A 12,440-nucleotide genomic window follows, 5' to 3' on the forward strand; every position below is an offset into this window, starting at 1 on the left:
CTGTGCTTTTGTGTTTTGTCAGAATTAATGAGAAAAGTTCCCGTGCCCTGCGGGTAATTAGTGTCCTTGGAGTTAAATAAGCTAATGGCGGGCACCTCTGGCCCAAGCAATTATGTTTGTGTATTGAATAATTGATTCAAAGGGGGGGAAGGGCCGCTAATCAGATCTGAACATAATGAATTGATTTAATTAACAGGGGAATCTGAGGGGCCCTGGGAAACGCAGGCTTCTTCACTCGGCTGAGCGAGCGCTGCCCGCGCGGAGAGAAGAGCGCTCGGCGGCGGCGGCGGCGGCGGCTCCGGCCCGGCCCGGGCAGCTGCTGCCGGCTCGGCTAGTCCATCGAGGCCGGGCGGACTCGCCCCAGCCCCAGCCCCGCCCCAGCCCCGCCCCGTCCCGCCCCGCCCCCGGGTCTGGCCCGGCCGCCCGCCCGCCGGAGCTCCTAGCCGGTGGGGCTCAGCTCCGGGCGCCGGTCGATCCGCCCCAGTCCGCGGCCGCGCTCGCCGGGCGCGGAGCCCGCGCGGGGCCGGCGGGAGCAAAGCAGACGAGCGACGGCGGAGTCCGAGCCGCCCGCCCCTCCGTGTCCTCGGCCCGGGCCGGGCTGGAGCCGCCGGGGACCATGGTGTTGGACCAAGAGGACGGTAGGTGCCCGGGGACCCGCGGGGCGCAGGGCGAGGGCAGCGGCAGCGTCCCCCGCGCCCGGCCCCGGCCGCCTTTGGCCCGCTCCCCGGAAGCCCGGCGGTGGAGGTGCGCGCGGGTGCGTATCGGAGTGCCGGGCTCAGCCCGAGGCTCCTCAGCCGGATTAGGAAGTCACACGGGCCAGCCAAGCCCGGCAGCCCTGCACGCTCGGGCAGGGAACTTTCTCAGTGGCTCTTGCCGCCTCGCGGGCAAAGGAGCGCCTCTCCGATCCGCGCCGTGGGCTTCCCCGCAGTGCCCACTGACCCCAGTCTCTCTGCCTCCCCACTGGTATCTGCATGTTCCCGCTTCTGCACCGCTGCGGAAAGGCTCCCCCAGGAGGATGCCCAGAGAACCCCGGGGTGAGGGTGCCGTCCAACCAGCACCGCCCTGGGGTCCCTCAGGTCTGGAACGTCATAGCTGCGGGATGGGTGACATGGCTTCACACCTGGCCGGGTTGGGGAGGACTCTGGCCGATCAGTTCCCCCAGCCCAGAGTGCTGGGAGGTGCATTGCCGGTTAGGGCATGTGGACGGGCTGTATATCCAAGATAGCAGAGGCGGATTCACATTGATGGAATGAGTTTTTAAGCTTCAGAGCCCTTCCATTGTAATTTTGTTTAGTAAATCTCCTATTCTTTTTCTTAAAGACCCTTTACTTACCCACCCCAACCCTAGTTGCATAAGGAAGCTTGACTCTCAGAAAATCTAACCACCCCTGGGTCCAGCTCACACCCTTCCCATTGTAAATGCCAGTCTCTTAGGAGAACTCACAGCTCTGCTGGTCCATGGAGCATCCCCGGTTGCTAGGGCAGTTCTCTGGTGCCCGGGAGATGAAGCCCTGAGGCAGGAGGCTGGGAAATTGGGGGTTGGGAGGCAGCTGCTGGTCTGCAGGGAGGGGTCTGGGTGCCTGGCCTTTCTCTCTGGCCCCGCTAGTCCCTTTTCCCACCATGCCACCTCCCAGTAGGGTGATTAACTATCCTGGTTTGCCCAGGACCATCCCTGTTTTATCACTGACAGTCCCAGGATCTGGAAGCCCCTCAGTCCAGAGAACTGGGGCAAACTAGGACATCTGGTCGACAGCCTATATCCACAACCTTCTCTGGGCTGTTGTGCAGGGGTGGGTTGGCCTTCATTGAAGGGGCGGGGAGACTTGTTTTCTGGAGTGTAGATTCTGCATAGGCCCTCACAAAACCCAACAAGTTATAACGGCAGCTTCCTGGAAGGCCTGTCCTAGGCTTCCAGAAACCGAAAGAGGAAAAGTTTGCCAACTGTGTACTTTGCCACTCTAGTTGGCTGCAAATCCCTATGCATGGGCTGCTTTGTGGGAGTCGGGGGCTGGGCAGGGCAGGGCACCTGAACTTGGCCAGCAGCCATCCTGATGGTACGCAAAGTCTGTAGAGTCACTCTGTCCCCTCAACTGTGGCGGCCACTGGGAACGGGCCTTTGTCACTCCAAATACCCCTTTTGAGTGTCACCTGTGAGGCCGGCTTGTAACTCCATCTTGGAGCTGGAGGCAGGCCCTCAGGCCAAGGCACATGTGACAAGCCCCACTGAGGAGTTCTGGAATATCTGGTCTGCTGGGCCCCCCGGGCATCAAGTCTTCAGCCCCCTCCCCCACAACCCCAGTGCAGGAATTCTTCATTGGGACTTTACTGCCAGATGCAATGACAAACTGCTAGGACCTGCCCAAAACTTTGTAAAGCAGCCAGGCTCACCCCCTTTCTGCTCACCGTAACCTAGGGGGCTGAGCAACTGGCCTCCCTCTGCTGTCCCCAGAGGCATTTCAAGGGCATTTTGGAGCACTCTTGGCAGTCTCACAGTGAGAGTACACGCTCATCACCTGTGGAATGTGTCAGGTGCAAACCCCCGCCCCCAGCCCCAGGGGATACGAGAATTCCACCCCCGTGTTGTGGGCGTGCCCCTGGACCTGAAGGCAGCTTGGGTGGGAGTGAGCATGGGCACAGGAGTTACCTCCCTGCCCAACAATTACCCATAAGCTGAGAGGCAGGCTGCTGGAGGAGCCAGGCTCCTGCCTGGGTTTGTCAGCCCAGCAGGCCCCTTCCTGGGTGGGACCTCAAGTCACCCAAAGCGTCCAAAGGTTGCTGGGTAGCTCTGTCCACCAGAAGGCCTCTGTGGAGGCCCTTCTCCAGATGAGTGTGGCAGCTCAGTGCTCATCACTGGGGCTGCAGAGGGAGCTGCCTGTGGGCAAAGACAGCTAGCCCTTCACACACAGCACTAACTCCCTGCTCACACCCCAGCCTCTTCTACAGTCCATTGTTCTGTAACCCAGGCCTGCCCCAGTCCCTGGGTTGGGCTGCAAGGCCCCTGACTCCCGAAAGAGATGCTGCTAACTGTGTGGCTGCTAATTGGGCACCTTGGGAGCTGGGGAGAGCTGATGTTGGGACAGAGTCCCAAGCACACACCTGAGAGTGAGAAAGTGGCCCCAGCTAATCAAGTTCGGGTTTGTGGGTCAGGGGCAGACCCTGAGAGTGAGGAGAGGCAGTCCCAGAGGCCAGGAGTAAGGCCACAGCCCTTGTAGAGTGAACACCTCCAGGTAGCAAAGAGCTGTCTACAGAAAGAAGCTCCCCCTTGCCAGCCTGCCGGGTCCAGTGCTTGCTGTGCTGTCAGGCCCCCAACTCAGGCTGGGGTGAGGGGCTGGCACTAAATGTGCCGGCGGCGGCAGTGCCAAAGCCTCCCTCAGACCCTCAGGGTACAGCTGAGCTGCAGTGGCAGGGGAGAGATCAAGCTCGCAGTCCTGAGGGATGGTGAGTCTGAGCAAAATGATATATTTAACATCAAATATACTCAAGGACTATTAGGATTAAGTATTCAAGATGAAGGGGAAAGCGAAACCCTCTGAGCTGCGGATGAAGCATCTCATTAGAAGCAGCCTCTCTTCTGTTTTCTCAAAGCTTGACTTTCCTGCCTAGGGTAGAGGAGGATGGGCTGCAGCACCATCCCTTCTCCCCTTCCCCCTCCCATCAAGCACCCCACATTGGGGCCCCCTAGGGCTTAAGGGGCATGACCTGGCCTTCAAATCTCCTTTGTACCCACTGTCTCCCACCTCCGCCATTGTCTGGGGTGCTACAGTTTACAAAGCACATTCATATGCAATGTCTCATCTGATCCCCAGAGCAAATTTGGAGATAGCAGAGCTGTCTTCTGCTTCACAGACAGGGAAACTGAGGCCCTAGGGAGAGAAAATGACTTGCAAAAGTCCCCTACTGGTAATAGGCAGAGACGAGATGAAGTCGTGATGGCCCTTTGCCCCTCCAAGGACTACAGTTTCCTTCTCCTTGCCTGGATCTAATCCTTGGAAGTGACTGTGGGGGATGAGCCTCTGGCACATGTTAAGATTTCCATCCCATCCTGGAACTCTGTACTGTCAAGAGAAAAAAAAAAAAGCCCTTGATATTGAAGAGTGGCCTTCCTGGAGAAGGCAGCCTGGGCACCAGCCCCAAGGTGCTCAGAGAGAAGCAGGGTTCAGAGGGAGAGGAGATGAACACTGTATCCCTTCCTGCCTCCTGCGTTACTAAGCAAAAATCAGCACCTCTGTAATAGTAGGAATCTGTTTTCACTGCTGTATCCCCAGTGCCTTAGAATAGAGCTTGGTGCATAATATGTGCTCAATAAATAGTTGTGGAATGAAAATAATAACCTTCAAGGCCATGCTGTGCTTGCTCAGATAGAAGCTGAGACAGGATCTCATTCTCTGTGAAATCAAGATGCTTTTCTGAGGGGCTGCTGGGGTAAGGGTGGTGATGGAAGACTCAACAGTGGGAAAATCTGTGCCCTGCAGAGGGTTAACTTTGCCAAACAATCCAGGAAGCAACCAGGAACCCCGGAGAGAGGAGGTAGCAAGGGAGGGTACGTGGTCAGAGAAAGAGTGCCCCCGTGGGAGGGGGCCAAAATCAAGGCTGAGGGGACTGACAGACAGGAGTGGCCTACCAGACAGTGTTTGGGAATGAGGACCCTGGGTCCTGAGCAGAGCCACGCGCCGAGTTGAGGCCTAGAGGCCTCCAGGTGGCGCTGCGGAGCCGGGCAGCCGCGCGTCTCCACTCCCCATTAACTCGGGAGGGAGGGGGGCCTCGGGAAATGTGTGCATTTATTCAGTAGCAGGAGTGCAAACCTCATACATTGAGGGAGAAAGGCAGCGGGAGACGGCCGCCGAGATTCCCCCATCTCTTTGAATATAATTTTAGATTGAGATTCAGATTAAATCCGAGGGGAAAACACTTTATGAGGCTGAAAGCTGTGTCGTTGCCAGAGCCAGGGTTATGAGCTATCAAATGCAATTACATTAAGACAGATTATACTGGGCAAATTGAGCCATTTAGAAGGTGAGAATCAAAGAAACGGCTCTGATCCTCTCTTCCCCCTTCTCTCTCCCTCTCCCTCTCCAAATTGCAGTTCGTAGTTCCTTGCAATTCTGAGGCACAAAAGTAGGTGAGACTGCTTTTGTATCTGCGAAGTGCTTCGCTCCTGAATGTAATTCTAGCTGAGTGCAATCTAGGTTAAGAGCCGGACAAGCGGGTAATTAGAGTCCGCTCGCTGCCGGAGGACCGGCCGCCCCGCCGAAGCGCGCCCGGAATCGGCGCCCTTCTCCCGGCCGAGTCGAGCTGCGGCTGGACACGGAGCGCCCGAGATGATGGTGCTGGACAAGGAGGACGGTAGGTGGCGGGCGGGGGTCCCAACGCCCCGCGCCCCTGCGCCCCCGCCGTGGCGCGCGGGAACACACACGCCGGGACACGGGCGCGCACACGCCGGGCTGTGCTGGGCTGGCGGTCCCCAGGGGACTTGGGGCTAGGGTGGGGAGGCAAGGGACCTCTGGGCTGCGCGCCCCCGGGGCCGGGCCAGGCCGAACCGGACCGCGGGCGGGCGAGCTGTGCTCCGGCCGTGTGATGCTCTGCGGGGCCGCGTGGAGGCTCCGGCTGCCCTCGGATCTCGGCGCAGCGGCAGTTCGCGTAGAACGTTTCGTCTTTGCGGCTGCTCCTCTCACCGCAGCCATCACCCTCGCGCCGCACGCGTAACCCGAGAGTCGCAGAGCGCCGAGCAAATCAGTGGCTTCGGGAAATCGGACTCCAGAGCTTGCGGCCCGCTGGCGCGCAGAAAGAAGGTGGCCACCGGGGTGCCCCGCAGGCCAGGGGGAAAGCCGGCCGGACCCTCGGGGACACGGCTGCCCGAAAGCTCGGTGAGATAAAGGGACGCCTCCTGTGCTGCCCACTGTCTCCCTGAGGGCTCTTGAGCTCCGAGGCAGGAGTTTGGCCCAGAGGAAGAAAGTGTCCCGCTCCCGGCCAGTAGCACGCGTGCCGGAGGCGCCAGGACCTACCTTGATCAAGAGCTTCACTGCGCCTGAGAGGTCAGAAGAGCGGGGCCCCGCGGTGGCTAGAAGCCACTAGTAGGGGGTCTCACACACCCAAAGCCTTCCTGACTGCCACTGTCCCGCAGTAATTGTCCTGGTATGTGCAGGAGAGGTCGGAGAACCCAGCCCTCTTAAGGGTAAAACCAGTGGGTGTCTTGTGACCCAGGGGCAGCCCTCGGGGTCGGGAGAGTGGCCCTTCCCTGGCCCCGGCCCATGCCCTTCTCCTCTGGAGGTGAGGGTTACCTGGTGGGTTAGTGTTGTCGGGAGACATGAATCTAATTGTTAGCACCCAAGCCCCACCTGCATTGTACTGCTGGTGAGGACCTGAGAAGAGGGGTTTTCTGTGAGTCAGTCGGGAATCCTCTTAGAGTGACATCAGCTGACCTCTCCCAGTGAGTATGAAGGTCTGTGCCCTCTGCCCTCCAGGTCGGTGGTGTTCCTGACATGGTCACTTGGTGGAAATCTGAAGTTAAGTGACTTAAGGTCACACAGGATGTTCCCTTTGCTGCCACTGTGTGCCGATGCCCCTAGCCTCCCTTCCACCCACTGAGACCTCAGGCAGGAAGGGCCATTTAAAATATCTGGCCCGGGGGTGGCATGTCGGGGAGCTCTGTGGCCGGTCAGCCCATTTCTGGGCGTGTGGGTAGAAAGAGAGGGAGGAGGACTAAATGCTCTGGCCAAAAGAATCCGTTTGCCAGGGTTTGGCTAGGGTGAGACACCCACTTCCTGTGTGCTGTTTCTTTTTTATGGGCCCTCCCCTGGAGCCCCAGGTGGGCCATTAGAGGGCTGGGCTGGTGCAGGCGTGTACTGATTGGAAAGGAGAAGAGGTCAGGGGTGAGGCCAGACAAGGAGGAAGGAGTCCTCGCTTTAGCTCCTTTCTCATCAACTCCCCGTGTTATCTTGGACCAGTCATGCCCATCTTGAGACCTCACTTTTCCTCTTGGTAAAGTGAGGAGCCAGTGCAGGCAGGTCCTTCCTTGGTGTTTGGAGGTGCTCCCACCATGGGCAGCATGTGGAAATTGGGGTATGTCTTCAACCCAGATTGTTTGGTATTGACTCCCTAGGCCCAAGCCAGAAATCCAGAAGACCCAGGCCCTGTACACAGGTGGCCTCAGGCAGGAAGACGGGCCTCCAGCTGACAAGATAACACCGCCACCAGCACCTCGGGTCTTGTACTCTGCAGGCACCCCAGAATGCCTTGGCTCTGTGTACTAAAGGTTTCTAGATGAGCCCTAAATGGAAATGGTTCTTTGGAGGTCATTTCAGCCAGTCTCCTGCCTACCCCCCTGGTATATGTGTTTCCCAGACCTGTAAAGAAGAGCTGACTCTGCCCTAAGGTCCCCCAGCCTGTCCAGTCTTAACGATGTGGTGCCCAGTAGTGCTGAGATCACTGAGCTCTGGGACCCCTCACAGCACAAGGAAGAAGACTGGCTCAAGTCCTGAGGAGTCATTTGATTCATGTCCTGCTCAGCCTAGATCTGTCTTTCAAAAGCAGCCTTTTTGCTCATAAATCCACCCTCCATTCCCTGTTGGAGTCTAGCATCTCCTGGTTCCAGGAAACCCTGAAGGTGGTACCTTCAGCTAGGTGGAGGGAGAAAGGCTCTAGACCCATTCACATCCTCACCCCCACCCCCAAACCTGCTGCCTAATTCCTTCCTTACACTTAATACTCTCCCAGCAGGTGGCCATCTGGGCTGGGTGGCAGTACTGCTCCCCAGGGCCCCCAAGGAGTATGTTCCTCCCGGCTGTGGACTGCACCCTTTGTCTGGCTGCAGCGGGGAACTCGGGCTCCTATTAACCACCCCCAACGCCTTTTCTCCACCTGACAGCATCTTGTGGGAAGAGGCCCAGGCTCCTCTGGTTGAAGTCAGGTCCGCCAGCTGCCGAGGACCAAAGCTCTTGCTCTGCTGGGCTGCAGGGCTTTCATGTTGCACTTCTGAAAGATAATAAAATATCAATCGCTTTGCCGTAGCAACGGGTTTAAGAGACTTTCTGAAGTATTGAATCGTCAGAAAAAAAATTTTTTTTTTTTTTTGCTTTTAAGCACAGTGCATTATTAATAAAGTAATCCATTAGGTCGAGCAGTGAAGGGCCACCACAGAGAGGAAAGATCTGTTTTGCAAACGGTTAAACTTCGGGTTTCAAGATTAATTGCTTTCATTTGGATGCTTGCTCTTGGCCTAGCCAGCTCCACTTTACTGGAACTCAGGGTCCTGCCTTTCTACCTGCCGTGGGGCCTGCCTGTCAGCAAAGGGAGCCCAGCTCCAACTTTCCTGGAGAAACCACCCTTCTCCCCCTGGCACCTGTGCTTGGACTGGCACAGGCAGTGGGCTTTTCGGGGAGGTTTGTGGTCCAAGGGGAGCTATAGCCCTGAACCCTGAAGAGTCAGATTAGCTCTCAGCCTGTTGGAGAAATGGCCCTAGAGCACGAGCAGGCAGCAGAGGGTCCAGGCAGCCCCCAAAACAGGGAGAGCCTCAGGTTGTGAAGGAATGGGAAGGAGAGCATGCTGAAGTCACCCCCGAAGGGTGGCCCCACGTGTGTGCTGCAGAAGGGCAGGTCTGGGTGTAAGCTGCCTCTGCATAGGCCCAGCAGGAGGGCCGGGGCGACTGCAGGAAACACAGGCAGGCAGTGGAACTGACTTAATTCCTAGGGCATTTTTAATAAGTTAAAAAGACCTAAGGAGATTGGAGCTGGGCTGAGGAGGACCAGACAGTGCATCTTCAATTGTTAATGACCACTATGAGCACAGCTTCCACAGCAGACTTGGTTGATCCATGGGGGCAAGCTCTCAGCTACACTTGGCTACTGACTGGCAGGACCTCCTAGAATATCCTGTCATGCTCTGGACCACAGAGGGTCCTAGGGGCCTCTCCCAGCAGAGTGTGGCCAGGACCTCCCTGGTCCTGGAGGAAAGGCAGGAGGGAGTGGGCCCTGGTGCTGTTCCGTAGTGCAGACCCCAACCCATCCGCAGGAGGGTGGAGCCCACTGGACACTGCTCTCTGTTGAGGGCTGGTAAAGGCCTTGTGAGGCTGGCACGGTGGGGACCAGGCCTGGCACCTGCTGTGTGCCTGGAAGAGAAGGGTCTCCATCTGCACCCACCAGTCTGGCCTGGGCTGCAGCCATTTCCTCATGCAGGGGAATGAAGCATCACAAAATCTGAGCATGTACAGCTATGTCCCCTTCCTGCCCAAACACAGCGAGGCAGGGAGCCTATAAGGATGACTTTCCCCAACCCCCTCCCAGAGCCCAGGGTAAGAAGCAGGTGCTTCTGTCTGTTCCCTGCTCTTCCATTCATCTGCCCATGCGGAGAACTTGGGATGAGGGGGCGGGGTGGAGGGACAGGGAAACAACATAAATTGGTCTGTCGTCCGGAATCCATGTCTCGCTAATGTACCCAGATTAACTCAACTGTAAATTGTCTCCTTGGATGGCAGTGTCTTGCTAAAAGTTTCCCATATGATTCATGATTTGGATTGCTTTTAACGGCTATTGGCTAAGCAAGCCGGTGACTGTACAAGGTGATGCAATTGGCATTAGCGAGGGAGGCACGGGAGCGTGTAATGCAGTCAATACTGCATTAACTACTGATGCCCAATTACAGGGAGTGGGAGAGAGCCTTTCAGGAGCATTAGGACTGGGGAAAGCTGAGATCACTGGCCGCTGCTCGCCTAAAAGCTTCACCCTTTGCGTGCCGGGGCTCGGCCCTGGCCTGGCCACTCACTTGGCCTCTGTGGCCGTAGGAACTGCCTCTCTCGCTGTTGCATGTCCCACAACGATGCTTTTAGCACATGGAAATGTGCATTCTCCTAGAGCTGGGGCCTGCTTCTCATCCCTCCTGAGAATTGATTTCCCACCCAGCTCCAAGTCCCAGAGTCAGATGGGGTGGCTGCCCCACCTGCTTCCATTTAAGGAACCGCTCAAAAAGCCCCATCTGAGAGTAGGACCAAGAGGAGGTCTATTTTGGTCTCTCCCCTTTGGAACAGATGGATGATTGCCAGCGAGCATTGGCGGCCGACCCTCTATGATCGGAAGAGACGTGAGGTTTAGCCTCAGCACAGCTGGACTGCTGGCACAGGCAAGGCTGCTGAAGCTGAAGAGTGGTCTTGGCTGGGCCTTCTCTGAACAGAAGACAGAGCTGGTTGGCTGATGAAAGTGACCCAAGCCAGCTTGGGGTCCTTAGCCAATGTGGACCCCCTCCAGAGCTACATCCCACAAAGGGCACAGCTGTCCCCATGTAGCCAGGAGGCCAAAACTGTTGTTCAGGTCCAGTTCCAGGGGCCAGACGACCTCCCAGGAACCCCTGATCAGGCATATTATGAAGTTTGGAAGAAGCTAGGGATGAAGGTAGAAAAAAGGACCTGATACCCCAGTGTGGCAGGTACTATGGGACTTGCTGCCACATCTACTATTGTGCTGAGCTACATAGGTCTGATATGTCCACTGTAGTTCTGTGTTCTGTGCCAACCCAGCGCTGAGGTGGTTTTGCCTCTCTACCTTCTCATCTCTATGGTGAGAACAAGCACATCTAACTGGCAGGATTGTTTTCAGGATTAGCTCAGATAATGTCCATGTACACACATTATAAACCAGGAAGCTTCATGCATTGTGAAGTAACAGTGCTATCTGCAAAACCACAGGCTGATCCGAAATAGTCCTGTGCCCAGATCAGTGCTTTGTTTGCTGCCTGGTGCTGGGCCCTCATCCTCCCTTTTCTCTAGTTTACCCATCATGGCCATCCCTCACCACTGTCCAGGAGGCAAGGCGAACTCACTACTCACCACTGTTCAGGTCCTTACAGTCAGGTAGCACCATGGGAAGAAGCCTCCAGAATCACTCTTTGTAAGCCCTTCCATTTATAGTGGCAGAGTTGAAACTCAACGTTGCCCAGAATTACATAGGGAGTTAGAGCCCAGAGCTTTAGCATCTTTCTGTGTTCCATCTTGGCTTCCATGCCTGTGCCTGTACCCAAAGTGTGACAAGGCTGGATGGTAGAAATCTCTGATAAGGAGGAATATGAGCTTAACCAAGACCATGTGTCTGGGCATCCTACTCATGGCCTCACTGACAGGCAGGGCATGTGTTCTCAGATGTAGGAAGGTCCTCCTGGTCAGTGCTGATGGGCGCTAACCTGACCTGGGCCTTCACAGGCTAGAGAAGCCCTAGAAGTACATGTGGCCTGTAGCCCATGCTGCCTGCCTGCCCTGCCTGGAGCTGAAGGACACCGAGGCACACAGGCCACCCTCCCAGCCTCGGCTGAACTTTTCGTGGTGCTGCTGGCCTGAGTTTTCCTGGTAGGTCTGTACTCTAGATAGGGCTACACCAGTGGAGTCACCTTGTGCTGACTTGCAAAAGCTGATTTTGCACATCCCTTCCCAGCTCTGGGTTCAGGGACATCACATTGGTAACTTGTTACAAGCCATAGTGGAAATATTAACACCACAGAAATTGGCAAACACTGGAAATCAAGGTTTTTTTTTTCCCTGGAGAATCAGTTGTGAGATATTTATCAGCACACCACTGGATTGCATTCATCTGGGACTCTGGACCTAATTCTTTCACCACCATTCTCCCAACCCATCTACCACCTTTCTTTTGGTACCAGAGGACCCAGCCTTTGCCACCCTGACATTCTACCAGATACCTGCTGCCACACTAGGCTGGGCAGGACTGATATGTCCACTCTGGTTTTATCCCCCATGCCGACCTGGCATCTCCCTCTGTACCCTTGCTCATGCTGTCCCCGTTGCCTGGTGCATCCTCACTACCCTTTGGTTGGCCTTGAGGGAGCCTACAGGCAGCCTAGGCTTCTTACAGACCATTCCAGGTCCTGTTCAGAGTCACATCCACCCAACTAGCTACAAGCTCATCTCTCATTGGTTGGAGGATGTTTATTTTGTGTTTTGGCTAAGGCAGGAGCCTACTGTGGCTGACATAACAGAGTGGGGGGTGGGGGGAGGGGGGCTGGCCCAGGTGCAGGGACAGATGCCTCAGAGTGCAGGCCTCCCGGGTCAGACTGGATCCCCAACTCCACCTCCTACCCCTTCCTAAGTGGGCTTTCTTGAGTGGCCTACTGCTTCAGGTGCAACCTGCTAGCATGAGTCAGGAGACTCGGCTGACTGCTGTGTGACTTCAGACAACTTCCTGGGCCTCGGTTTTCACATGTCTACAGTGGGGGCAACACTTAATTGGCACCTAATGTTCATGTACACACTTGATAATCCTGGAAGCCTCGTGTCCATGTGAAGTGAGAGTGCTCTCTACACAGATGCAGGATGATCTCTTTGGCTTTGGCCTCTTGGTCTTTACACAGCAGCTCTTGTTTCACTGAACCCTTAATTAAAAGCAAGCATTGTACTGTGCCTGCATATCAGTTAGTTACTGCTGCATAACCAATCACCCCAAAAC

At 56.2% G+C, this 12,440-nt stretch overlaps 1 protein-coding gene across 3 annotated transcripts in view; it reads left to right on the plus strand.

The window, feature by feature from the left end:
• The first annotated feature begins 430 nt into the window (after nt 1-430).
• Nucleotides 431-12,440, plus strand: part of LMO1 (LIM domain only 1) — a 41,829-nt gene continuing 29,819 nt past the window's right edge. Inside the window, exons 1-2 of one of the 3 annotated variants that reach the window (XM_005215975.4) lie at nt 552-638; nt 5,084-5,343. In XM_005215975.4, coding sequence (XP_005216032.1) covers nt 5,319-5,343 — 25 coding nt within the window. In that variant the 5' untranslated portion in view covers nt 552-638; nt 5,084-5,318. Of the gene's footprint in view, nt 639-4,798; nt 5,344-12,440 lie in introns of those variants that run through there. The other 2 variants (XM_005215976.4, NM_001075895.2) reach the window with 2 other exon arrangements.

This window comes from Bos taurus, chromosome 15 (genome assembly GCF_002263795.3).
Source record: "Bos taurus isolate L1 Dominette 01449 registration number 42190680 breed Hereford chromosome 15, ARS-UCD2.0, whole genome shotgun sequence".
Classification (NCBI taxonomy): Eukaryota; Metazoa; Chordata; class Mammalia; order Artiodactyla; family Bovidae; genus Bos; species Bos taurus.